Source organism: Telopea speciosissima, chromosome 11 (genome assembly GCF_018873765.1).
Source record: "Telopea speciosissima isolate NSW1024214 ecotype Mountain lineage chromosome 11, Tspe_v1, whole genome shotgun sequence".
In the NCBI taxonomy this organism is placed as follows: domain Eukaryota; kingdom Viridiplantae; phylum Streptophyta; class Magnoliopsida; order Proteales; family Proteaceae; genus Telopea; species Telopea speciosissima.
This window is the reverse complement of record NC_057926.1, coordinates 34907921-34934957: the sequence shown is the minus strand read 5'-3', so window position 1 is coordinate 34934957 and position 27037 is coordinate 34907921. Positions and strand designations below refer to the sequence as shown.

Here is a 27037-nt window from a genome sequence, read left to right as displayed (position 1 = left end):
TACAATAACGGAAGTAGAGGATCCATGTGGATCCTATATATTCCACAATCCATCATAAGTTTCAAGAAAAAATAATAGTAAAGAATAATGTGAAATGAAAGGAATTGTAGTTTTTGCATAGGGAATTGTTTCAGCATAAGCAACTGATTTGATAGACTCATGTTAAATGAAATTAGGAGTTTTATGCTCCGTTATCGATATATACTCTACACATGTGAACTTCTTTAAGAATTTTTTGTTCACATTCTCTTACTTCTTAAATATAAAAAAATTATTAGAAAAATAATATTATTATAGTTATAATCTGTTTTGAATAGGGAAAAACTAGATTATGTTAACTGTTCGTATTCTGTTCATTCCATCAAAATGCTCTTAGGTACCTGTAATTGTGATCCGTTTGCTAGAACCAAGGCATACCGAAGGGCTTCAAAGGTAAAGGTATGATCAATAGGTAGGCCTTCCTCACATAGGATTCTCGAGAACTGACGTTGGTGTGGAATCCATTTTGAATTGGGAACTTCACTTCTTAATGACGCCATTTTTGTTGAGTCACTATCTAAGTTACACATGATGTTTTTCTTTAGTTTCAAACAAACGTGTGCGTTTATAATGCGGAAGGCAAAAGTATGCGATTCTTTTCGTTCATCTAAGAAGAGTTTCACAAGACGTGTTTAAAATACTAAAAAACGGGGACAATGTTTTAAACACATTTTTGGCCACCCCTTTAACTATAGAAAGAAGAACTAATACATGCTTCTTGAAAGGCTATTATTTCACCACCTCATATAAGTATTTCTTTACCCAAAAAATATATATATAAGTATTTCTTTAACGAATTTCATCCAATAGCCATCATCTGAAACAACTTTGAATCAAATAATTGATGAAAACTTGACTTAAAGTGCAAATGTAAAATTTCTTTGATGGGGGTTGTATTTGGATTTTTATCTGCTCCATTACTGACATGCTCCATTTTGCTCCATTTACCCCTTAGGATGTTGACACCAGTCTTGTATTAATCTGACGATTGGTAATAAAGACTCCTTTCCCAAGCTTAACCATGGTTTTCAAACCCAACCCTCCTCTCTCTCCAGTGGTGGCAACCTCTCTTCTCTCTCGTCGGCCAGTAGTCCCCCACCCCTCCTCACCTCCCCTGATCTGCAACTTGCTCTCCCCCAACCAGCCTCCTCTGCTCTTCAACTTACCCGTCGGAGTTTGGAAATTTTAGAGTTTTGACTCCATCTGAAATCGACGATTACTTGGGCAAAGTGGAATATAGCTGGTTTTTTCCCATATCCTTTAGCATGTTGCTGAAATTGCTTCCGGTGGTTCTCACATGTTTTCAACTTTAATCTAAACTGCAAGGAGCTGGTTTTTCTTATTGTCCCATGTGTTTGTTTTGAGGACCAAGACACTGTTGCTGAAATTGCTTCCGGTGGTTCTCACATGTTTTCAACTTTAATCTAAACTGCAAGGACCTGATTTTTCTTAGTGTCCCATGTGTTTGTTTTGAGGACCAAGACACTGTTTGTCTTTAACCAAAACAATAAACAGAGATTTGGAGAGCAAATCTATCTTTTTATGTGTTGGGTTGCTTTCCAAATTCCAATGAAGAGAAAAAACAAATCGTAGAATGAGATCAAGATGTAAAGAAGAAAACGAGGGGGTTTTTTTTAAAAAAAATTTCCTGTTAATCTTTGTGAACATGTGAAGTGGAGCGAAATGAATGATGTAGTAGAATGGTTTCTTGCTTCTTTTTTCTGAATTGCAGCTTTTTCCTCTCATTTTTCCTATGAACTTTCGCATCACCGCCATGAATGCTGGCAAAAACCCCGTTGATTGTAACTCAGATCCAGGGCTACAAGCTCGCTTCTGGGACCCATGTTGCTAAGCACCTATATCGATAAAAACTGAGGAGACCCAGTTGAGAGAAGCAAACCCATCTTGACGGTGGGAGGGAATATGGAGTTGGCGGTGTTGAGGAATATGATTCCAGTTCAAACTCTTTTGAATTTTTGAATTTTGAATCTTGAATTATAAAACGTTAGAGTTCAAACTGTTGTGAACTCAACGTAATACTAGGTCAATTTCTTATCTCTTCCTTATAGATTGGAGAGTCTTTCTCTAATCAAACTCTATCTCTTGGTGAGTTTGAATTTTGTAAATCACAATTATAAATATGATACATGCCTAACCTCTAGGATTGAGGAAGACAAACTCATTCAATCTCTATCTTTACATGGTATACGATGACCACTTGATCACTAAGTAACCAAAAACAAAAGATGTCTTCGTCTTCCGCTGCTTCTTCCTCTCCTTCTCCTTTTCCAATTCCCAACTTTCAACACCATATCACCCCAAAATTATCAACAGATAATTATCTTCTATGGAAAACATAGTTTTTTCCCTTACTACGTAGCTATGACTTTCTCGGTTTTGTTGATGGGACCAAGCCCTCTCCACCAGCCTTCATAACTTCGGATGAGACTGCAACTCCAAATTCCGAAGGCACTGGTGCAACCTCTGAACCTTCAGCCAACATGTCACCACCTCTTGTTGCTAATCCGGCCCATGCTGAATGGATAAGAAAGGACCAACTGGTTATGAGTTGGCTCCTAGCTTCTCTCACACCTGAAGTACTACCATACGTGGTGGGTCTCACAACAGCAGCCGAAGTTTGGGATGCCCTCCAAACCGCGTTTGGTACCCTCTCTCATACCAGCATACTCCAACTTCATATGCAACTGCAGAACAATACCAAGGGCGAGAAATCTATCTCTACTTACTTGCGCAAAGTAAAGTACATTTGCTATCAGCTTTCTACTGCAAATAAGCCCATCTCCACTGCAGAACTCAATGTGATTATCTTTCATAATATAGGTGAAGATTTTAAAGAGGTGGTAGCGGCTCTTGCTATCAAATCTGATCCAACTCCTTTCCATGAGCTTCACCGACTGCTGATTAGTCATGAGCTACGTATGCAGACACCGCAGACCATTATTGAAGCCAATCTTTCTCATGCTTCAACCGGACCAGCAAAGGGTGCATCCCAGCAGCCCCTTTTACCTCTTCCTTCATCACAACAAGGGCTGCTTCCTACCCCACAACAAGGCCATCAACCCCTGCAGACCAGCAATACCAATCAGGGGACTTGCAATCAGGGTTAGCGCAACAAGAGGAGGGACCACTGTCAGATCTGTGGAAGTATAACCATACTGCCAATAGGTGCTATTTTTGCTACTCTACCTCCTCTATGTTAGCACCGCAACGTGCAGCAAACATGGTCAACCTCAGTCCAGCTGCTTCGATGAAGGACTGGTACCCTGATACGGCAGCAACAAATCACATTACACCAAATCTCTCCCTACTGCAGCAGTCTTCTGGTGACTCTGGTAATGATACTCTTAGAGTCGGCAATGGGGTGGGTTTACCCATCACCAATGTTAGCTCTTCCACCTTTAGTTCCCCTTCCAATAAGAATTTTCATTTCTCTAATCTTCTCCATGTCCCTACCATTACTAAAAACCTTTTGTTTGTTCATCACTTTACAAAAAATAATTCATGCTTCTTTGAATTTCACCCCTATCATTTTATTGTGAAGGATCAGGTGACGAAGGTGCCGCTGCTTCAAGGAACCCTTAAAGATGGATTGTATCGCCTCACCAGTCTCCTTTCACCTCCCCCCAAAGAAGCTAACATCAATGAACAGGTCCCCATTGATGCATGGCATGCTCGCCTAGGTCATCCCAACAATCTTGTTGTTTGCAGTGTCATTAGGTCCCATACATTACCTTGTTCTTCTACAATTTCCAACACTTATTCTTCTTGTTTTATGGAAAAGTCACACAAATTTTTCTTACCACAAACTAGAAGTATAAGTACTAAACCATTGGATTTAATATTTACTGATGTATGGGGTCCTGCTCCTATTTCTTCAACTACTAATCATCTTTATTTCCTTATTTTCATTGATGATTTCTCTAAATTCACATGATTTTATCCTATGTCAAAACGTTCTGAAGTTCCTTCTTTGTTTATTCAATTTAAAACCATGGTAGAACGTCAATTCTCTAAATCAATCAAGGCTTTACAGTCTGATTGGGGGGGGGATATAGAAAATTGAATACAATATTGACTCAATACGGTATTATACATCGTGTTGCCTGCCCTCATACGCATGAGCAAAATGGGGCTGCAAAGCGTAAAATACGTCATATTGTAGACAATGGACTCACTCTTTTGGCACATGCCTCCCTTCCTTTAAAATTTTGGCACTTCGCTTATGAGACAGTTGTCTTTTTGATTAATCGGCTACCCATACCCATCATAAAAAATATTTCACCTTTGGAAAAATTAATTGGGCATAAACCTGATTACAAGATTCTTAAGGTATTTGGTTGTGCTGCATATCCATTACTACGTCCTTATAACACACATAAATTTTCTTTTTGTTCCACTCCATGTGTGTTTTTAGGATATAGTCCTAAGCATATAGGTTATAGGTGTCTTGACCCCTCAACGAACTGGATGTATATTGCTCGTCATGTGAATTTCATAGAATCTATTTTCCAATATGCCACCTTGTCAAAACATCATGCATCACCAAGTTCTACAGATTCACCATGGATGACAATTTCCTCATCATACAATCCATCTGACGGGTCTATTGCTGCAGCCGCCCCTATCACAGGTACCTTACCCCCCTCCCCATTGCATTCTCATCCATTACCTACTTCCCCATTACCTAATTCCCCATCACCTACTTCCCCATCACCCTCTCCCCAAACCGTAGTACCAGCCCCATCATCATCACATCCTAGTCATTCCAATACTGAACCAGTTGTGGCCAAACCAACAGCACCTTCCACATATGTTCCTATTATCCAACCTCCACAAAGAACTCATCCAATGCAACTTCGTTCTAACCCAAAGCCATCTAGCCGTTACCCATTGCCATCTGCCTTCCTCACCCAAAGCACAACTGAAAGGGAACCTACATGTTACACAGAAGCTGCCAAATATCCGAACTGGTCTGATGCAATGTTGCAGGAATTTAATGCATTGCTGTGTAATGGTACATGGAGCCTAGTCCCTCCCTCACCCAAACAAAATGTGGTTGGGTCCAAGTGGGTTTTTCGCATCAAGCGAAAGGCTGATGGAACAATTGAAAGCTATAAGGCCCATTTGGTGGCCAAGGGGTATAACCAGCAGGCTGGTATTTACTATACCGAGACATTCAGTCCAGTTGTGAAGCCTACTACTATACGTACAGTGCTCTCTTTGGCCACAACTCACAATTGGCCTCTGCGTTAGTTAGACATTAGTAATGCCTTTCTTCATGGCACACTAAATGAAGACATATATATGTCCCAGCCAATAGGTTTCATAGATCCAGAAAGGCCACACCATGTCTGCAAGCTACACAAATCCCTATATGGGTTGAAACAAGCTCCAAGTGCTTGGTTTCAACGGTTAAATTCTTTCTTACTCACTATTGGCTTTGAGGGATCCAAGACATATACATCATTATTTATCTCCAAGACTGGTGATAAGTGTCTCTATATCTTGGTATATGTCGATGACCTGATCATTACTGGTTCTACCGATGCATTGATCCAACAGGTTATTGATTCTCTTCGTGCAGAATTTGCAATATGGGACTTAGGGTCTCTTCATTACTTCTTAGGCATGGAAGTGCTATCTCACCCCAGGGGCATAATATTGTCACAACAAAAGTACATTCATGACTTGTTAGTCCGTACTGGCATGGAGGTTGCCAAACCAGTTCAAACTCCGATGGCCTCTTCAACTAGGCTGTCCAAGTTTAATGGGGATCCTATGTTAGATTGCACTTTATATCGTAGCACAGTTGGGGCATTGCACGTCACCCGGCCTGACATTTCATACTCAGTGAACAAAGCGTGTCAATATCTTCATGCTCCGACAGAGACACATTGGCAGGTAGTGAAATGCATTTTGCATTATCTTAAATCTACCATCACACATGGGCTGCTTATATCAAGGGCTTCCTCAAGACAGCTCATGGCCTTTTCAGATGCAGACTAGGCCTGATGTGTAGATGATAGAAGGTCCACTGGTGGTTTTGCAGTTTACATGGGTGAAAACCTAATATCTTGGTCTGCTCGCAAACAACCAACAATTGCACGCTCCTCTACAGAGTCTGAGTACCGTGCCATTGCAAATGCCACAACCTAACTTATTTGGATCACATCTCTCTTGCAAGAACTTCATGTTCCTCAAAAAGAATCACTGGTGTTATGGTGTGATAACTTGGGAGCTACTTACTTAACAGCAAATCCTCTCTTTCATGCATGAACAAAGCATATAGATGTGGACTTTCATTTTGTTCACCATCTTGTGACTCAGGAGGGTCTTCTAACGGTAAGTTCATATCCACAAAGGACCAGATTGCGGATATTCTTACAAAGCCATTATCTACAATCCGGTTCCTATTTCTGCTTGACAAGTTGAAGATTTGCAAGCAACCATCTCCCACTTGAGGGGGGCTGTTAAGGAATATGATTCTAGTTCAAACTCTTTTGAATTTTTGAATTTTGAATCTTGAATTATAAAACGTTAGAGTTCAAACTATTGTGAACTCAACGTAATACTAGGTCAACTTCATATCTCTTCCTTATAGATAGGAGAGTCTTTCTGTAATCAAACTCTATCTCTTGGTGAGTTTGAATTTTGTAAAACACAATTATAAATATGATACACTTCTAACCTCTAAGATTGAGGAAGACAAACTCGTTCAATCTCTATATTTACAGGCGGCGGTGCAAGAGTTCAGCTGGAAGGTGGGAGGAGGGAAGGGGGTGGTTTTGCAGAGAGAGGGGGAGGAGTGAGAGAGGAGAGAGAAACAATTAACTCAAGTTAGGTTAGGGTTGGGTGGGTGAAATTTGGGGATTGAAATCTGACCGTCAGATTAATATAAGACAAGTGTTAATATCCTAAGGGATAAATTGAGCAAAATGGAACATGTCAATAATGGAGCAGATAAAAATCCGTTGTATTTCAGTAATTTTATAATGAGGAATTTTAAATGTTCCAAGAAAAAAATCGAACGGTTTAAAAATCGTTTCAGTGAATGCAATCTAATGGTTGGGAACTTGAGTGGGCCTTGACTCTCGAGAACTTCGAAGTTTAAACGCCATCAAAAGAGTTCGATGGATGAAACGTTTTGAAAGGGTCCGAAAACCAGTCGGGAAGGAGAAGCAAGGAGAAGCAACCACAACTGTGAAATGTGAATGGGATTTCCCCCTCTTTTGTATAATTTATGATTTTTATATTGTATCAAAATTGCTGCATTGCTGTAATGTAGGTTAGTGTATTTCAGAAAGAAGAGGAGAAGATTTCTCTGTATTTTTCATCATCTAAGAACAAGCAAGCAACCATATAATGTTTTCATCATGTCCCTTCTGTAATCAAACCATTCCCTTACCAGAACTCGAATGGTAATCAATCAATCCGTCGATCTTCATTTCTGTTTCTGTCTGATTTTTTCTCTAAGAATACGGTCCCTTAAAGGCGTGATTATTGGGGGAATTATGGTGAATTTACAGGCATGCCAACAATCATTTCGTAGAGGAGGAGCTTTCAAGGGACATGGAGTTAGCTAAACTCATTGCCTTAGCCCCTGAAGAAAGCCCTTCTAGCCTCGCTGTATGTACTTTTGTTCTTTCATGTTTTCCTTTCAAATGGGTTGTTCCCATTATTTCGTATCTTATGCTTAATGATTTGCAATTATATGTTGTGCTTCGTAGAATGTGAAAACCCACCTTTTGCAGGATGAGCTTGCGAGGGACATGGAGTTAGCCAAACTCATTGCCTTTGCTCCTGAAGAAAGCCCTGCTAGCTTCCCTGTATGTGCTTTTGTTCTTTCATTTTTTTTCTTTCAACTGGGTTCTTCCCATTATTTCGTATCTTATACTTAATGATTTGCAATTACTTGCTGAGCTTCTTATAATGCCTTTCGCAGGATGAGCTTGCGAGGGACATGGAGTTGGCCCAACTGATGGCATTAGCCCCTGAAGATAGTTCTCCTAGAATCACTGTATATGTTTCTGTTCTTTCTTGTTTCCATTGCTTCTAGCTTGTTTGCATTTGTTTTTATACATTTATCAATCATCACCTTGTGGTTTGTCCAGTTGCTATCATAGTTGTCAAGTCGTCACCTAGGCGTCCAGTGCCTTCAGGATGACAAGTTGATGCCTTGCCTTATTGGATGTAGGTAAGGTGACTGCCTTGGTCACCTAGGCGTTGGCATTGCCTAGGTGGCTGGGCGGTGCCTTATGCTGTTTTGTGGTTTCTTTTTTTTATATAACATGTATTCTTTTCCTAATATTTATTTGGCAGTGTACTTGATTATAATGTTTGCAATACATGGAGCCATTGAATTTTAAACATTGCAATACTGTTATATATGGTTAGACTGTTATACTTAATTGCTAATCCTCTACTAGAATCAGTTCTGATCTTATGTGATATGTTTCATTTAATTGAAGCACTGAAATATCTTCTTTGTTTAATTAGTATTTAACTGCTAGTTTGTTGTGAACAATCGGTCAAGTCTTACAATGGATGCTAATTTGTGTTTAACTAATGGTTTTAACTACTGGTTTCTTTAATTGGTTGTTAATTTATTTTCTAATGTCTATGATGTGTCTATAGTAGATGTATGGGATAAGAGGAAAAAACACCAGGGCACCTTGTTGCCCAGGCACCCTTCCACCTCCTTTAGTATCATCACCTTGTCGTTTTGGCCGGTTGCTATAGAGTGAAGTGAAGGGAAATGAAACCAAAACAAAAATTAGGGAAAACATTTCTAATCATTATCAACAATGATGGTGTGACTAACTAGAAAACTTATTAGATATTGTAGTTAAATTTTACTTCACTTCTAACAAAATTACTTGGATTGAATAGGGACATATGATGGGATTAAGGGGTTAAGGAATATATTTGAAATTTTCATTACAGTTCTAACAATATTACCTGGATTTGAATTGGGAAATATGATGAGATTAACGGGTTAAAGAATATATTTTAAAAGTTTAATTATCATATTTTGTAAATTTTAAGTTAGTTTCACAATCATAATTACAAAAGCTTCCGTTTCTTCTTAAATTATCTCACTTTCCTTCATTTTACTTGTAACTAGAGGTAGACTGTATTGTTATCTGACCTATAGAAACTTTTACCCAATGATTAGATGGTCGTTTAGTTCTTTGCATTAATTTATATTGCTTTTCAAATGCATCTGTTAAAATTTGTTTCTCTCGTCCCCAATAACTTATTTATAGGATGAACATATGAATGGAGAAAAACCATTATCTTCTGTTTCTGGAGAGACTCTGGAAGCTACTACCTCGACTTCTAGTGGCAACACAACTGATCCTGGTGAAAGCTGTATTGAAGAACATGTGTCTTGCTTGGTAAAACTGCAGATTAGAAGCACTTTTCACAAAGTTGAAGGTGGTCTCATGGACTTGTTGAAGAAGTGTTTGGAACTGGAAAATGGACGTTCCACCACTATTTTATCTGGGCATGTTGATCATTTTCAGAGCATTAAATCAGAGGATTCTGGCTGGGGTTGTGGATGGCGTAATATTCAAATGCTGAGCTCTCATTTGATAACACAAAGGCAGGAAGTAAGGAAAATAATTTTTGGCGGTTCAGGATTTGTTCCGGATATCCCATCACTTCAGAGATGGCTTGAGATTGCTTGGAAAAAAGGTTTTGATGCAGTTGGCTCAAATACATTTAACCAAAAAATTTATGGCACAAGAAAATGGATTGGAACCACTGAATGTGCTACCCTCTTCCGTTCTTTTGGGCTTCGGGCACGCATAGTAGATTTCGGTAGGAAGGAAATTCCAAGGACAGAGTTTGTGCAAACCAATGGTAGAGATAAGAGGAAAGTAGAACTTGTTTATGGACCAATGGACAAGTTTCTACTTAACAGACACCATGATGGTCCAAAAGCAAGAATCATCAAGCATGAGGACGGTAAAACTTCTAGTGTTCAGAATGGGAGTGAGAATGAATTGGACGCTTCCCTCATGGTAATCAATGATAACGTGCCAGATCATGATGAGCTTGGTACCCATCTGATGGGCATGACTAAAGGTCATCAAGTTCTTGTTGATTGGGTATGGAAATATTTTTCTGAGAAGTCCAACAAGATGGGAATTCCTCAACGTGTTATTATCAGTGATAAAACGTGAGTGATGATTGTATCTTATCTATACTCCTCACATCTGTTCTTTTATATTTTTCAGAATATGTTTTTTTGATAGTGCTCTACTTTGTTGAGAACACCAATGAGCAGGCCATTGTACTTCCAGCATTTTGGCCATTCAAGAACAGTTGTTGGGATTCAAGTCCAAAGACAGCGTCCTGGGATTCCAGAACGATACTTCCTCATAGTTTTAGATCCTGGTCATGTAAGTAACTTTGTTCCTGTAACTTCATTAATGCCACATTAACAGCTCATCCTCCCTTTTCCCCTACCCTTTTCTTTCTTCCTTCTATTTTCATGACTAAACCTCATTGATTCAGTAGCAAACAGATGCAGTTATCATGATCGCAGTTTACGACATAAACTGAATCCACCTGTATGATTTATTTGCGCTATAGGATAACAGAACACATAAGAGAAACTTGAAACATGTGGATGATTATTATTTTGCTTACTGTATACTGTTGTCTACTCTTTTTTTTGGGGGTGGGGGGGTGGGTGGGTGTTGGGATATTCATATTTCGTTTTTCTTATTCGTGTCTACTTGGACATAGAATATGATCATATTTCTTCACACTGTAAAGCTCACGACTTTTGAATCATCATTAGAAGCAGAAAGGGCGGACGGAAAGGGAGGCAAAGATAAGCTCAACACCTTTGAATTTTAGACTAGGTGTAACACACTAACACTTGTAATCCCCTGTTCTTCCTAGTTTCTTAGGATGCCAGTTTTTAACCTCAGGTACTTCTAGCTAAACCGATGCTTGAATGTTGCACATTGCTTAACTTTGGTCAGATTTCTGAGTTATGAGTTTGCAAAAATTAATTTTTTATCCTTTGTACAAAAGTTGGATAGGATCAATTTTAAAATGTATGGCCTTTTCTTGTCTTCTTAACAGTTATTTTTCTTGATAATGTAATGCATAATTATATGCTCATATGGACATGTGAAGGATTCCATATTTGGGTCATCCTTTGTCTGTCTGCTTGCCAGATTCACTGGATACATGTGAATCAAAATGATCTGCCTAGTAAGCATGTCTATGACCTTGTTTCTGATGCAGATGGATTGTTCTGATTATCCCCAAAATAATATGAGGAATATCAGATGTTGCTAGTTGCCTTTTCTAGCACATATCTTATTTCACAAGTATATTTTATGATTGTTGGATTCATTTTCTGTTGGTCCAACCTTCCATCACTAGTAATTGCCAAGAGTGCAATTCTGGCAGGTTGGAGCTAACCTAGGCACAAACAATAATAATGAGGGATGATCATCCCCATGCATGACCTGCAAGTGTTTTACTTATCCTTCAGGTTGGATCAGATAATAATTCTTGGGTTATGATGTTACTATGAGCTACTTAGGAATATAGTGCTTGGGGGAAAAATACCATTACGCTATCATGTACACCATATATAACTCACTTTGGTTGGGTTCCCTGTGTTTTCAACCCAAGGTCAATTAAAATTTTGATTAGGTTTGCGAATCCGGTTAGGACTTGGCCGAAGTCGTGCTTTATCCAGTGCTTTCAATCTCCTGGTAGGAATTGTTAATAAATCTAATTAATTTTATTTTGAATTTTAATTATCAATTCTGTAATTCTTCTCAGTTGGCCTGGTACAACATTCTAGCGCTTTTATCATCTGATTCACTAATCACAAATCTCTTCACAACATTGTGTTGGGACTTGCAGAGAACAGTGGAGTTAGAAAGTTCACTTAAGAAAAATGTTGGCTGGCAAAGATTTATAAAAAGAGGGGTACACACACTGAAGAAGCCCCAGTACCAGGTTACACTCATGAAGACTTAGCTTTTAATTTTATTTCCTTTTTTAGGTCTTATTCATTGTTTTTTGTTTTAGCTATGTTTTGTTGATCCTGGGATTGCACAAGTGGAGGAGATGGAGCAGCTCAAGACCATAGATAGTATATATTTTGAATCTTAGAAGATTATTCTGTCAACACTGCGAATTCTACAATTCTCTGAGGTATTTATCAGACTTCGGTTCAATATTTTATTTGAGGGCTGAGATTGCTATAATCTTCTTTGATCATATTAGAAAGTGGTCATTTACCTATTTCCCTTAATTGTTGATCAGGAAAAGCTGTCACACTCTCTGGCTTTCTGATTTTAGTATTCTTCGATGTGTACATGTGTGGATATCTGGACTTTAAGATTGCTTGGTCAAACTCATAGTCTTCATGAAAGAACAAGTTCAGTAAAATATTAAATATTTGAAGATGAAAAACCTTTGTACCAAGCCTGAGTGAAAACCCAATTCCACTCCTCATCCTTTACCACTGCAGTCCTTACTATACGAGGTCTATGTGCAACTTTGTTCTCTGTGGTTCTGGATAAAAAAACCGATGGAGTTGTTTCAGGTTCATTAATCCCAAATCACTTATTCTTGCTTCTCATAGTCTCATTCTTTGCATTTGGTGTGCATGTTGCTTCATGTAGCAGCAAAAATTTAGGTCTCCTTAATGAGCTAGCTAGCTATTCTCTGTTTTTTGTCCTCCTGAAAGCTGGCATATCCTTTCCCCTACAGATGCATCATATTCATAAGAATAATTGCTTAGTAAGGCATGTATTCCATTGACACCTTAATGATATTAGTTTCAGAAGCTCCGTCATTCTCCTCAGCAGATACTGCCTCTAATTAAGTTGCTGAAGGTGATGTAGCTCGAAGGAGGAGAGAAAGAAGAAAGGCTCATCAAGCACAGCCAGACCATACAGTATTGAGCCAGCCCTTTGGGTGGAGTTTAGTCCAGTCATATGCCTAACTTCCAGCCTATTATGTTATCACCTAATAAGTTCTTGTGTGGGGGTACAGTAAGCTTCTATCTTATTTAGTTGCTATTTTGAGTTGTTATTAGACAATGCTTAGATTAAATTATTTTCTTTACTCTTAAAGTAAGTAGCTTGCTGTACAAGGTTCCACTATAGGTGGAACTCTTTCTTTTCATTTTGCCTATTTTGTGTTAGTGCTACAAGCATTCTATTTGTAAGGGCCTTTAATGCTCACCCATGATTTAGATGAGTGAAACAAGTTGTTTAGCCATGGATTCTGTGAGATGCCTATTAAGTTAGTGAGAGACAGACCAAGGCATAGGTGAAGGGCCTTCGTCATATCCCCCTTCTCTTCTATCCTTTTTATTCTAGATTACTGTTTTGTTACATCTACAGTAAGGAATCGAGCCAACAATCTCTCCTTGTTGTGCTGCTGTTTTATTGATTGAAGAAATACACCATCGATCCACCAGCAGAATCTAAGGAATCGAGCCAGTAATCACTCTGTTTGGTCTCGTTACTCCAATAACTTCATGTCCACAAAACTCCAGATCTGTCCTGTAGTTTCATCTCAGATTTTGACGGGGTAATTCCATCTTTGATCTGTTCAATAGTACTTTCAAGCCCATCCATTGGCTGGTTAAACCCAGGGTTTAAAGTATCGGTCTGTATTGCATCGTATTGGCCGATACATATCGGTATCAGTTGGTACTGATACGATACAGTTTGATACGTCTCTCTTTTCTTTTTCTTTTTTAAGAAAAAAACATACTGTATCGAACCGTATTGGATTTTATCAGCCGATATGGGCCGATATGATACAATCGATACGATTGATAAATGGATTTGTTGGTGCATTAATACGTATCAATACGTATTGATATGTATCGGCCGATACGGCTCGATACATACCGATACCATCAATACATTCCATAAAAAAGCCCTTATCATTCATAGACTGGATGCAACTGTTTGTTTTGGCAGAAAAATGAAGGAAAACTCTGAACTGAGAGTCTAAAACCTTGCATTTACTCTTGATTTTTCACACATTTAGACTAAAAAACAAATCATGGAGTGCAGAGTGCTACAACATCATCCAACACTCTTCATGGCTATAGACTATTACAACATGTAAGAAACCTCATCTTTTATAACAATTTCAACTTAATGCACTTGTCTGGTTATACATTATTCTCCATCATATACATGGTACTTGTTATATATTGCTTATTTATATATTTTTTTTTGCGAAAATTACGTGTCATGCCCTGTACTTTGCCTAAAACATTAATGGGTTAAATACAAATACCCCCCTAAAATGTACCCAATATTCCTCATGCACCCCTAAGGTTCTGACAATTCCACATGCAGCCCTTAAAAATTCCATGTACACCCCCTACTTTTCAACCTAAAGCCATTTAAGTCCACGCCGTTAATTTCTGGTGTTAGATGTTAAATTTTTTTTATTTGCCAAACTACCCTTTCTTCTAACCACCCCTGTAATTTGAAAAGACCTTTTTGCCCAACACTCATCTTCCCCAAACCTGCAAATCCACTCCAATCCATTAATGGATCTTCTCTTACACTGTTCGAGATGGGAATCAGGATGATTCGAGAGGTAACTGCGGAGCTACCCATCTATCTTGCAAACTATTTGAACAGTCTGAGGCTTGAAGGCCAGAAGACCGTTGCAATTGAGATACTGCAACAATTCGAGTGGGAAGTACCCGATTGGGTTATTGTTCCCGGAGGAAATCTAGGGAATATCTACGCTTTCTATAAGGGTTTCCATATGTGCAAAGAATTAGGGCTAGTTGATCGAGCTGTTTATGCTCTACAGAATTCAAATGGGATTGTTGAAGAAGCAACTGAGGAGTCGATGAATGAAATAAAGGTTTTAAGAGTCGGTGGCGGTTGTAGTAAATGTTCACAACTAATTTTTTTCTGAAAATCATTAAATGTACTAATTAACTGCTGCAGAAAAACACTCTTCACTGTACTTTCTTTCTCTGGTTCAAAATCACGAACAGAGAGGACTCTGAAGAGGATTAGAAAACAGTTCTAGGTTTTCTACCTTGTCCATGAAAGAGAAAAATGTTAAGTTCTCGATTTGCAGATTTCAGATGGGAAACACCAGAAGAAAAAGAAAGAAATTTGTGAGTGGAATGAAAAGAAACCGTCTTTCTACTTTCCTCTATAACAGAAAAGAGAGAGAGAGAGAGAGAAGCATTCAACCAAAAAAAAAAAAAAAAGATGGAAAGAAAGATTTGATCAAAATCACAGAGATTGATGTATAGATCACCAAGGATGAAGAAACTATAGAGCAAGCTTTTAGTTCGACTAACGATTTGCAGGATCTAAAACGAAAGAATAGAGAAGGAAATGCGAAACATTTCGTTATTTTTTTCTTTTCTTGTCATTCTTTTCTGTTGTAGGAACATCGAAAAGAACGACAACCAGAGCAATCTTTTAGTTCGACTAACGATTTGGGGAAGATGAGGGCATTTTGGTAATTATGCCATAATAGGGGTATAAATGCACATTACATTCTTCAATTTCAGACCCGTTAGCATTTAACGCCTGAAATTAACAGTGTGGACTTAAATGGCTTTAAGTTGAAAAGTAGGGGGTGTACGTGGAATTTTCAAGGGGTGCGTGTGGAATTATTAGAACCTTAGGGGTGCATGAGGAATATTGGGTACATTTTAGGGGGGTAAGTGTATTTAACCCAACATTAATTAACCCGAGGTTTCCAATAACCACCTTGTACACCCCCTCGATTTAGAAAAAAACACAAAATTAACAGTCCGTTAGGAATTGGCTGTTAAGTGTTGACGTGGGATATAACTTGGACTTTAAATGACTCTTATACCCATGTCTTCCCCAAAGCTATTCTCTGTTCTATCCTAACCCTATTTCTAACCCAAACCCTAAACATTTGTCTCCTCCAGATGAACACATTCACCTAACCTTTCCCCAATAGATCAGAAAAGTCTCGATACAGGGTTTTTGAAGAGAGCCATTCCAGTAATTTCTAAAAGAAAATGAAACTTAAACAGCATTATATATATATATATATATATATAGATAAATTCACTGCAAAGTATTAAACTAACCAACATTAATCATATAATATTGCACTGTTGCTTACGTACAGAGAACACTGATGAACCAGTTTGATTTTGTGTTTATGGGAAGACAGAGAACCCTAAATCACTGATTCGCCTCTTCTTCGCAGAAATGGTTTGGTAAGGGTTTTGTTTTGAAAGGGTACAACAGTCATTTCATGTCCTGTTTAAAGCCCACGTCATCACTTAACATTTACTGGCTAACGGACTGTTAATTTTGTATTTTTTGAAAAATAGAGGGGGTATACAAGTGCGTTTTTTGAAACTTTGGGTTTATTATTACTTTAGGCAAAGTACAGGGTGTGTATGCGTAATTTTCCCTTTTTTTTTTTTGTTCCAATCAAGTAGGTAAAATAAGATTCAAGTAGTATCAAGTACATAAAATAAGAATCATAAGGAAGTCTTTCATTTCTCTATCATTATAGAGAATCCCATCTATATTATCTATGGAATTCGAACTTGATCTCTATTTATGATTCATTATTTCTATCTCATTGGCCCCTGTTTCTTTTTTTAGCATAAGCATATTGATTTCCACCTATTCTTATATAGTTATATCTTATACCCTTTCATTGGTGAATTCCGCATATTTTCGCATCTAGAATTTTAAGTGAATTTCCATCATTCCATGTATATCTTGACCATTTCCATGCATATTTGTAGCGTTCGATATGTATCTATAATACAATACGTCTCTTAAAATCACTCAACCGATATGATATGCGATACCGATACTAAACCTTGGTTAAACCTATGGCTATTAGTTTTCATTTTTCTCCCGAGAGTTACTGATTTTGTGCTTGATCCATTAACCTATCCAACCATTATCTGAGGCTGATCTTTTGAAGTGATTAAGAGGAGACCTTACACTCTACTTTCAACAGTACTTTGAGTCCCATCTGAGGAGGCCATCGGCTGCTATTGCTGGTTGTTGTTTAGTTTCTAATTTGGGAACTGTGCTGTAACTTCAGTTGTAAAAATTAGTTGTGAGATATTTCAGGGCTTCTTATTGTAAACCTTATCTACTGTTGGTGATAATTTAAAGGTGTTCTAATCTAGGGTTCACAGGTTTTGCTTAGTGTCTATTTCTGGCAGCAAGCTGCCACACATAGTAAGTCTACTGTGGGTTCCAATCTTGCCCCTGGGGTTATGACTATATTCTGTGACCTTAATACCAGTGTCGATCCCTACTATTGGCATAAGTTTTAGGCTTGTTTTAGAAGGGTTAACTTGTACTACAGAACGTTCGACCCTACCATGGGGTTGGGAGTCTTACTTGCTAGTGGACTTAGTCCCATCATATTTGGTATCAGAGCCATGGAAGAGGGGAATTCTAGCACCCCAAACCAGTCCTTTGACATTAATGTGCAAATTGTTGAGTTGCTAAAACAGTTGACCTACTGTATGACCACGATGGAGCAATGGTGATTCCATATCACCTCAAACTGTTGGACAGCAACAACAGTCCAAATCCAACAGGCCATCACAAAGATCACCTCCTCCACAAGCTACTTTTGAAGATCATCATTTTCAATCTTATTTTGATTGAGGTGTACCATCAAGGCAGCATGATGATACTCACAAGATGAAGGTGGAACTTTAAGAATTTTATGGTCGACACAACCTACAGCTATTCCATGATTGGATGTGTTCCCTTGATAACTATTTTGACTGGTACAATTTGTTGAAGACCCGAAAACTAAAGTTTGCATGCTCTAACCTTGTCGGAACAGCACGTGAGTGGTGGCGCAATCATCAGATAAAGTTGACTCATCGTGGAAGAGAACCTACTACATGGGTGGAGATGAAGGAAGAGCTCAAAGTAAAATATCTTCCTCAAACTTTCCAACGAAGTTTGCATGACAAGTTAAACACTCTACGTCAAATCTCTCTTTCGATGAAAGTACATACACCGATTTGATACTCTAGTCTCTCGCACTGGTTTGGATGAAGAGATGACCAGCTAATCTCTTGTTTTAGATTGCGATTGAGGCCTGATATTCGTAATAAGATTGTGGTGACAAGAATCACAAGTTTGCAAGACTGTTGTGAGAAGTTCTAGCAGAAGAATTAGTGAAGATGTCAGCCCGGAGATTCAATTCTCAACTCAAGGAGGGTAGACAAAACTTTCTACTACCAAACCTGTTGGTTTCACAAACTGTACTACTCCTACAGTCGTGGATAAGGTTAAAAGACCTATTTCTAATGGAGGAGAGATCAAGTGCTACCGTTGCAATGGTTATGGGCTCTTGGCTAGATTCTGTCTGCAACGTTAGAAAGGTAATTTTATCATGGCAGCTATTGAGGCTAGTAAAGACACAGTTTTGTGCATCCCAAGAATACAACACAATTGACAATGCAGCTATTGATAGAGAGCCCTATGGTGTTGACATTGGAGATGTTGGAAGTGATGGCGGTGGGGACACTCTTGGTGTTCATGTTTTATGCCTGACCCATTGACGGAGATTAATGAGAACACCAATGAAGAAGTTGATATGGTGGCAAAAGACCCTTTGGGAACATCTTTTACTCTTGATGATGATAGTGGCATTGAGCACATTGAGTTCGTTACTTCACCCAAGTACTTTGAAGAGCGAACTCCACTTTGGCAAGATTATATTCCAAACGTCCGTGAGCTACCAGGATATTGCTATGGTTTGAAACAAGACAACCATCATACAAAAGTGGTCCCTCAACTTTCTAAAACTCGAGGTTGAGTTTCTTTCAATTCAGGGTGAGTTGATGTATAGCTCGAAGGAGGAGAGAAGGAAGAAGGCCCATCAAGCCCAACCAGGTGATTCAGTATCGAGCCGGTCCTTTGGGTGGAGTTTAGTCCAGTCATGGGCCTAAGTTCTACCCCATTAAATTATCACCTAATAGGTTCTTGCGTGGGGGAACAACTAGCTTCTATCTTATAATATATTTAGTTGCCACTGTGAGTTGTTATTAGATATTACTTAGATTTAATTATTTTACTTCCCTTTATGTGTGGTACAAGGTTCCATTATGTGTGGGACACTTTCTTTTAGCCTTTCCTAGTGTGTTAGTACTTCAAGCACTCTATATATTTGTAAGAGTCTTTAGTGCTCACCCACGATTTAGAGGAATGAAAAAAAGCTTGGTTGTTTAGCCATGGATGTTGTGAGATGCAGTGAATGACTGAAAGGTGAAATGCCTATGAGGTTAGTGAGAGACTGACCAAGGCCATAGGTGAGAGGCCTTGGTCGTGGCCCCCTTCTCCTTCCCCCCTTCTCTTCTATCCTTTTTCTTTTAGATTACTATTTTATCACGTCTACAACTAAGTCCCATAGTGAGGAATCGAGCCTGAAATCTATCCTTGTGCTGCTGTTCTATTGATTGAAGAAGTACACCATCGATCCACCAGCAGAATCTGACATTGAAGCCACATTCCAATCCTGCGACACTACTGTTTTGTCTCCATACTGCAATAACTTCGAGTCCACAAAGCTCCAGATCTGTCCAGTAGTTCCATCTCAGATTTTGAGGGCGTAATGCCATCCTTGATCTGTTCCTTCAATAGTACTTTCAAGCCCCAATTGCTAAAATGAATTCTATTCAAGCTCTGTTATCATGTGCAACCAACCTTGGGTGGAATCTGCAGTTGAACGTGAAGAATGCCTTTCGGAATGGTGATCTTGAGGAAGAAGTCTACATGGATATTCCTCCTGACTTTGACACATCTACTACAGCTGGCAAGGTGTGCAGGCTCCAGAAATCTCTTTATGGTTTGAAACAATCTCCTCGTGCGTGGTTTGGTAGGTTTCGGAGAGTTATGCTGAAGTTTGGGTTCAAACATAGTAAAATGGATCACACTCTATTTGTCAAACATATGGAAGGCAAGATCACAATCCTTATTGTCGATGTGGATAATATAATGATCATCGGTGATGATGAGGCAGAAATCTCTCTCCTAAATATTCAAGTATTCAACTGGCAAGTGAGCTTGAGACTAAGGATATAGGACATCTAAAATGCTTCTTGGGAATTGAAGTAGCCTGATCCAACAAAGGGATCTTTATCTCTCAAAGAAAGTATGCCCTAGACCTTCTTGAAGAGACTGGGATGCTTAGTTGCAAACCCGTTGAATCTCCCATTTTAGTCACTAACTCAACAGCAGGTGATTCTATAGAGAAGGAACGATATCAACATCTTGTAGGAAGACTCATATATCAGTTGTTTCCTTCATGACCTAAGGACTGTTCACCTTGAAGCAGTGTAGAGAATTCTATGATACTTACAATCAGCACCAGGAAAGGGTATGTTGTTATCAAACAATGGAAGCTTGAAGTTAGAATCCTTTACAGAAGTTTGACTGGGCCGGTTCCATTGATGATAGATGTTCCACCTCTGGTTACTGCACTGTCCTTGGGGGGGGGGGGGAATCTTATTACCTGGAGAAGCAAGAAACAACCTGTAGTCTCCAGATTTAGTGCCGAGGCCGAATACAGATCAATGGCACAAGGAGTATGTGAGCTCATTTGGCTGAAAAAACTTCTCAGTGATCTAAAGTTGACTCGTGAGGGACCTATGAGGCTCTACTGCTACAACAAGGCTGCAATCAGTATAACCTATAATCATGTTTAGTTGAAATTGATCGGGACTTCATAAAAGAAAAGATCAAAGATGGCCTGATCTATACACCTCCTGTCAGCACAGAGAACTAGCTGGCTGATGTTTTTACCCAGGGCCTATCTGCTATGTCCTTTCATACGATTATTTCCAAGTTGGGCACGTGAGATATCTATGCACCAACTTGAGGGGGAGTGTTGAAATTGGTTCGAATCATAACTAGTTCTATGTGGTTGGTCCATTTCTATGTAATGTCTAGATTCAATGTATTTGCATGCTAGATAAGGCCTATGAGTCAGCCCTAGCTAGCATGCCTTATTTGTAATTACTTTTTCATATCTATAAATAAAGAGGTAGTCTCTGTCACTTTGACAAGCCAATACATTCTCTCAACCCTCCTCTCCTCAAAATTCTTCTTTTTTCTAAGAGCTAGCTTGGCTTTCTCGCTTTTGTAATAGTCGTGAGAAAATGAAGTGATGCTTTTAATTTTGGCTGGGGAATCTGAAGGAAGAGTTACAAGCTCATGATGGGCAGCAGTATAGTGAAATGATCCCTTTGCAGACTTGGCTCGAGTTAAGCCACAAATGTAGTGGCTAGCCATAATACCTCAGTGTATGGCATCTAATGGAGATATATACATCCAAGGTGTGAAAACTCGGGTCTCGGTGCTAACTCGGATCCTTGAAAAACCGAGTCGAGTCGAGATCTCGCCGAGTTGGTGCACTTTTTTTTTTCTCGACTCAAAGCCTCATCTCGGTGGGTTTTAGACCTAGTTTGGGTCTGAAACTTGGTATTTGGCCTATTTTAGGCCATTTAAACACAATGGCACTATCAGATTTTGCAAAAACAAAGTCCAAATAGGAGTTTCACTTAGTGGGAAAGCAGGACAGACACTTATGCTAGAAACCAGGACAAACACAGGACAAACACTCTTATTTATGCCTAATATCATTTAAGTAAATGCTTTTGTATTTGTATTTCATTTACTTAAGATATTATTCATAAATAAGCAAATACTCCTCTATTTGAATCCAATAAAAATAGTTAAAAAATCAAATTCCAAAAGGAAAAAATCACTGCGATTCAAGAACAAAAACTGGATATTCGGCGGTAGGTGCAATTTTCAACTTTCTAATCTTTGGGGTTTTCTCAAATCTAAAAATTCCGTAAATCTTATTATGGTAAAACATTGCTAAAAACCAAAAGTGCGGTAAAATATTCATTTGTTTTGATGTCAAAAAACTATTTTCATTGAGTGATTTTGTGACATTAGCGCTTTCGAATTAAGTTTGACCGATACATAACTCCTTCAATATAAATCAGATTTAAGAAATCTTGGACTTGTTGGAAAGCTTTCAACACAAAGCTTTCCAACAAGTCCAAGATTGCTAAAATCTGATTTATATCAAAGAGTTATGTACCGGCAAACTTAATTCGTGCTAAATGTCACAAAATCGCTCAATGAAAATAGTTTTTGGACATCAAAACAAATGAATATTTTACCGCACTTTTGATTTTTAGCAATGTTTTACCATAATAAGATTTATGGAATTTTTAGATTTGAGAACAACCCCAACATTAGAAAGTTGAAAATTGCACCTACCGTCGAAAATCCAGTTTTTGTTCTTGAACTGGGGGGTTGACTTTTTTTCCTTTTGGAATTTGATTTTTTAACTATTTTTATTGGATTCAAATAGGGGGGTATTTGCTTATTTATGAATAATATCTTAAGTAAATGAACATTTACTTAAATGATATTAGGCATAAATAAGTGTCTGCCTTGGTTCCTGGCATAGATAGGTGTCTGTATACCAAGATTTTCCAGCAAGATCTCGAGATCTGGCACTCATATAAAGGACCTAGATGGGCATTTTCCTATGTCAAAACAAGATCTCGGAGAGATATTGTACTTTTGAGACTCGAACCCCATCTCATCTCGGGATTTCGAAAAACCAAGAAACTCGGCGAGATCTCGCGAGTTCTCGAACTATGTGTACATTTGAGTAGATAGGTTGGATATTTGTTTACTTTTGTTGTTGTCCATAAGAAAAGTGCTACTCATCTTCTTAGCTATTCAAATCCAACAGATCCCCAAATGCAATTTTTTTCAATGTGCTGTAGTGAGTACAGAAGTACTGTAGGTTCCATTTGTGTAAGGACCCAACATTTATGACCCACTTCATATTAGAAAATTTGTGTAATAAAGAATCTTTGTTCTGGAATACTGAGCCTCATAATCGATCTATATTGCTCTGGAAAAATATGACTTTGCCTTTTGAAAATTAAACTGCACTTAAATTAGAAAAGGGTTTTTGTCAAATGCCCCCCTCAAAATGCCCATTTGTCCAAATGCACCCTTACAACTTTACAATTTACACGTGCCCCCCTACTTTCAAAACATTGTAACACTTTAGTCCAGTCCGTTAGTCTGGGACGTTAGACGTTAGTTTCAGGGAATCTAATGACCAAAATGCCCTTGTGACAAACCCACCAAAATTAAACAGTAAAATGACCAAATTGCCCTCATTTCCCCAAATTGTTTAGGGTTTGAAACTGAAAATCAAACCCTAAATTATTTGAGGAAGATGAACCCGAAAATCAATGAGGAGAATTGGTGTCCCATTTTTGTAGTTCGAATGAGGTAGAAGAGGAATTTGATTCGTGTTTAGGGTTAAGGGTTTTAGAATGATCAAAACTATTAGGGTTTGAGGTTTTGTGATTGGAGAAGATCCCACCACGGACAGTTGGTCGATTCTGAGATGGTTTGCGGTGGCCATAGAAGAAGTAGAATTTGTTGTTGGTGTTGGTGACGAGAGCTCGGATCTCAGGTGGCATTTCAGATTTTGTTGATGTACCTTCTCAATTCTTATCACTGATATCAAACTTGAGTACCGTGTGTCTGAATCTTTGGTCCTCTGCTTTACCCTGTCATCTGGATAGTATATTGATTCTAGTTAAGTATTTGTTGGGTAAATATAAATTTTATGGAAGGAACTTATTTGCCATAAGGGTATTAGCTAAAACAGTGGAAACTCAATACATATTTGTGCATTCTAAGCAGTTGCAAAATATTGAATCGAATATCATCAGATCAAAAAAAAGATAGCAATTAGTCTGAAACAAATTCTCCTGGAGTTAACAACGGAGAGAATGCACCTTTCTTAACATTTCATCTCCAGTATAGAACCCCTTGACTCTTTGATGTGACCTCCAGGAGATCAACATGGCAAGAGCCAGGATAGATTCATTGATTTTAGGGTTCATCTTCCCCAAATCGTTTAGGGTTTGAAACTGAAAATCAAACCCTAAAGCATTTGGGGAAGATGATGGCAATTTGGTCACTTTACTCTTTAATTTTGGTGGGTTTTTGTCACAAGGGCATTTTGGTCATTAGATTCCCTGAAACTAACGTCTAACGGACTGGACTAAAGTGTTTCAATGTTTTGAAAGTAGGGGGGCATGTGCAAATTGTAAAGTTGTAAGGGTGTATTTGGACAAATGGGCATTTTGAGGGGGGCATTTGACAAAAACCATTAGAAAAACATACTTGCTCTCTCTGGAAAGATATGATTTTCCCTTCATGAATCTGTACTTGATAGTCGCTGGAATCATAATACTGAATAAGTAAATATTTTAATGGTTTGTATGTTTTGCATGAATTGGTACATTGTGACTACTAGAATCATAACTCTGTATATTCTAATGGCTTTGGAATCATGAACCTGTGTACTTTGAATTTGGAAAAGCTCAATGTGGAATTGGATCTTGTTGAGATGTCGTTTATGGGTATGTATAGAGCCCCATCCAAGACTCCGGTTGTGGGTATATGTTGAGCACCTTCTGAGACGTCGATTATGATTATACACTGAGCCCCATCCGAGAGGTCGGTTATGTGTATATAGATGTACATATTGATTTTGAACTTAATTTGAGACGTCGGTTGTGGGTATATATTTGTGCATCTTGGCAGATGTTATATTTGGTCCTGTCTAACTTGTCTCTGGGGTGTGGGACTCGGGCCCCCTTCTGCAGTGGGATGAGCCTCTAGAGGAGTCCTGGCCCTCATTTGATTCGTCAGTAGGGATTATTTGAACCTCATTGAGTGTTTCCGAATGGATTGAATCTATGGAAAGAAATAAATATGTATATGACATGTACCTTTTCCCTTCTTGGAATTGGTATTTGGAAATGATGTGGATCCATGGGAAATGTATTTTTTATATTGAACTTTTTCCCTCACTGGAATTGGTTTTTAGAAATGATGTGGACCCTTTGAAAATATATAATTAATAATTGAACATTTTTCCTTGTTGGGTATTTGTAAATGAATGGTGATTAGGTATTTGTTAATGATGTGAACTTTTGGATTTATGTAGCTTGCTTTGAATCATCTTTCTCGTGCAAAATGAGTATTTGTATATGGAATGAATCTTTGGAAATATGCGTATATGAGAACAGGTTTTAGATTTGTCCCCTCTTTAAAACTCTTAAGTTCAGAATCATCCATTGGAATTGAATCTTTGAACTTTGGATAAAACCTCCCTCTTATGATTTTGTAATATATTGATGATTATGTTATTCTATGGTACGTGATTAGCTATTTACTTTGCTAGTATTGCTCACCTCCCATTTTTCAGATTGAAGCATTGTTGAGATTTCTTTTGGGGGGTGATATTTTGGAGAGAGGCGTAAAAGAAGTTCAATATTTGGAAGGAAATATTTGGTATATATTTTGAAGGTATTGTACTTTTATATGCTTGGTGGATGATGAAATCTCGGAAATTGGGAGAGAATGACTTGTGTCAAAGTGACACAGGCCGGCTTTATTTATAATAGAATAGAGGAACATTCCAGAATAGAGTACAAGACCAAAATACCCCTATGACAGTTCTACCCTTCTACCCATATTACAACACTCCCCCTCAAGTTGGAGCATATATATCTATCATGCCCAACTTGCTCACAGTAGAAACAAATAACCTAGGACTCAATCCTTTGGTAAGAACATCTGTAAGCTGATCATCTAAAGGAGTGAATGTAATGCACATCTGACCACTATCAAGTTTCTCCTTGATAAAGTGATGATCTTTCTCCACATGTTTTGTTCAATCATGATGAACAGGATTATGAGTTATGTTGATTGCGGATTTGCTATCAAAGTACAACCGCATAGGCATCTCAACCTCAATTCCAAGATCTTGCAATAAACCTTGGAGCCAAAGGACCTCACATATACCTTGGGCCATAGCCCGAAACTCGGCCTTGGCACTAGAATGAGCCACAACAATTTGCTTCTTGCTTCTCTAGGTGATAAGATTCCCCCCCAACATAACTGTAGTAGCCAAAAGTAGAATGCCTATCATCAGGTGATCCAGCCCAGTCTGCATCTGTATATGTTTCAATTTTCATGTGACCATAGGGAGAAATAGAAATTCCTTTTCCTGGAGCAGCTTTCAAATACCTCAAAATTCTGTAAACAGCATCCAAGTGTGTAGAATAAGGGTCATGCATGTACTGGCTAACCAGACTTACTGTAAAGGCAATGTCTGGACGAGTGTGAGACAAGTAAATCAAACGTCCTACCAGTCGCTGGTACTACTCCTTATTCACAGGTTCTCCTCCCTTTAACCGAAGGTGATAATTAGGTTCAATAGGGGTGTCTGCTGGCGTACATCCCAACATACCTATCTCAGACAATAGATCCAATGTGTACTTTCTTTGAGATAATGAGATTTCTTTGTTAGAGTAGGCAACCTCAATACCCAAGAAATACCTAAGCATCCCCAGGTCTTTAATTACAAACTCAGTGCCCAGAAATTTTTTCAAAGAATCAATCTCCTCCTGGCAGCTTCCAGTGATGACTATAACATCAACATACACAATCAACATAGTCACATGTTTGGTAGTCCTCCTAATAAATAGCGTGTGATCTGCATTGCTCTGCTTGAAACCAATGGAGATCATTGCTTTATGAAACATACCAAACCATGCCCGGGGAGACTGCTTCAACCCATAAAGAGCTCGATTGAGCTTACACACCTTTCCCTATGTCTTTGGAGAATCAAATCCTGGTGAAATATCCATGTAGACCTCCTCAGTCAACTCACCATGCAAAAATGCATCTTTTACATCAAGTTGAAATAAGTTCCATCCTTGATTTACTGCATAAGACAGGAAAACCCTCACAGTGTTCATCTTGGCCACTGGAGCAAACGTCTCCTGATAGTCAATTCCATATGTCTGGGTGAAAGCTCTAGCAAC

At 38.5% G+C, this 27037-nt stretch overlaps 1 protein-coding gene and 2 long non-coding RNA genes across 8 annotated transcripts in view; 2 read left to right on the top strand and 1 right to left on the bottom strand.

The window, feature by feature from the left end:
* The first annotated feature begins 1215 nt into the window (after window positions 1-1215).
* Window positions 1216-26787, top strand: LOC122646113. Its single transcript, XR_006330564.1, has 3 exons — window positions 1216-1306; window positions 12530-12534; window positions 26776-26787. It is a non-coding gene; the product is annotated as an uncharacterized LOC122646113 (long non-coding RNA).
* LOC122646110 (zinc finger-containing ubiquitin peptidase 1) lies at window positions 7349-12261 on the top strand. 6 transcript variants are annotated; one of them, XM_043839594.1, is made up of 8 exons: window positions 7349-7478; window positions 7587-7686; window positions 7788-7829; window positions 8021-8077; window positions 9327-10246; window positions 10352-10469; window positions 11962-12057; window positions 12130-12261. In XM_043839594.1, exons 1-8 carry the CDS (start codon window positions 7423-7425, stop codon window positions 12211-12213), a joined length of 1473 nt encoding a protein of 490 aa, XP_043695529.1. In that variant the 5' UTR covers window positions 7349-7422; the 3' UTR covers window positions 12214-12261. The 6 variants fall into 6 exon arrangements, with proteins under 6 accessions (XP_043695529.1, XP_043695532.1, XP_043695528.1 ...); XM_043839596.1 differs by having other exon boundaries at window positions 7350-7478; window positions 8021-8056; XM_043839597.1 differs by lacking the exon at window positions 8021-8077 and having other exon boundaries at window positions 7812-7886.
* LOC122646112 overlaps window positions 12133-27037 on the bottom strand; it is a 35451-nt gene continuing 20546 nt past the window's right edge. Inside the window, exon 4 of the long non-coding RNA XR_006330563.1 lies at window positions 12133-12250. This is a non-coding gene — a long non-coding RNA (uncharacterized LOC122646112). The remainder of the gene's footprint in view (window positions 12251-27037) is intronic.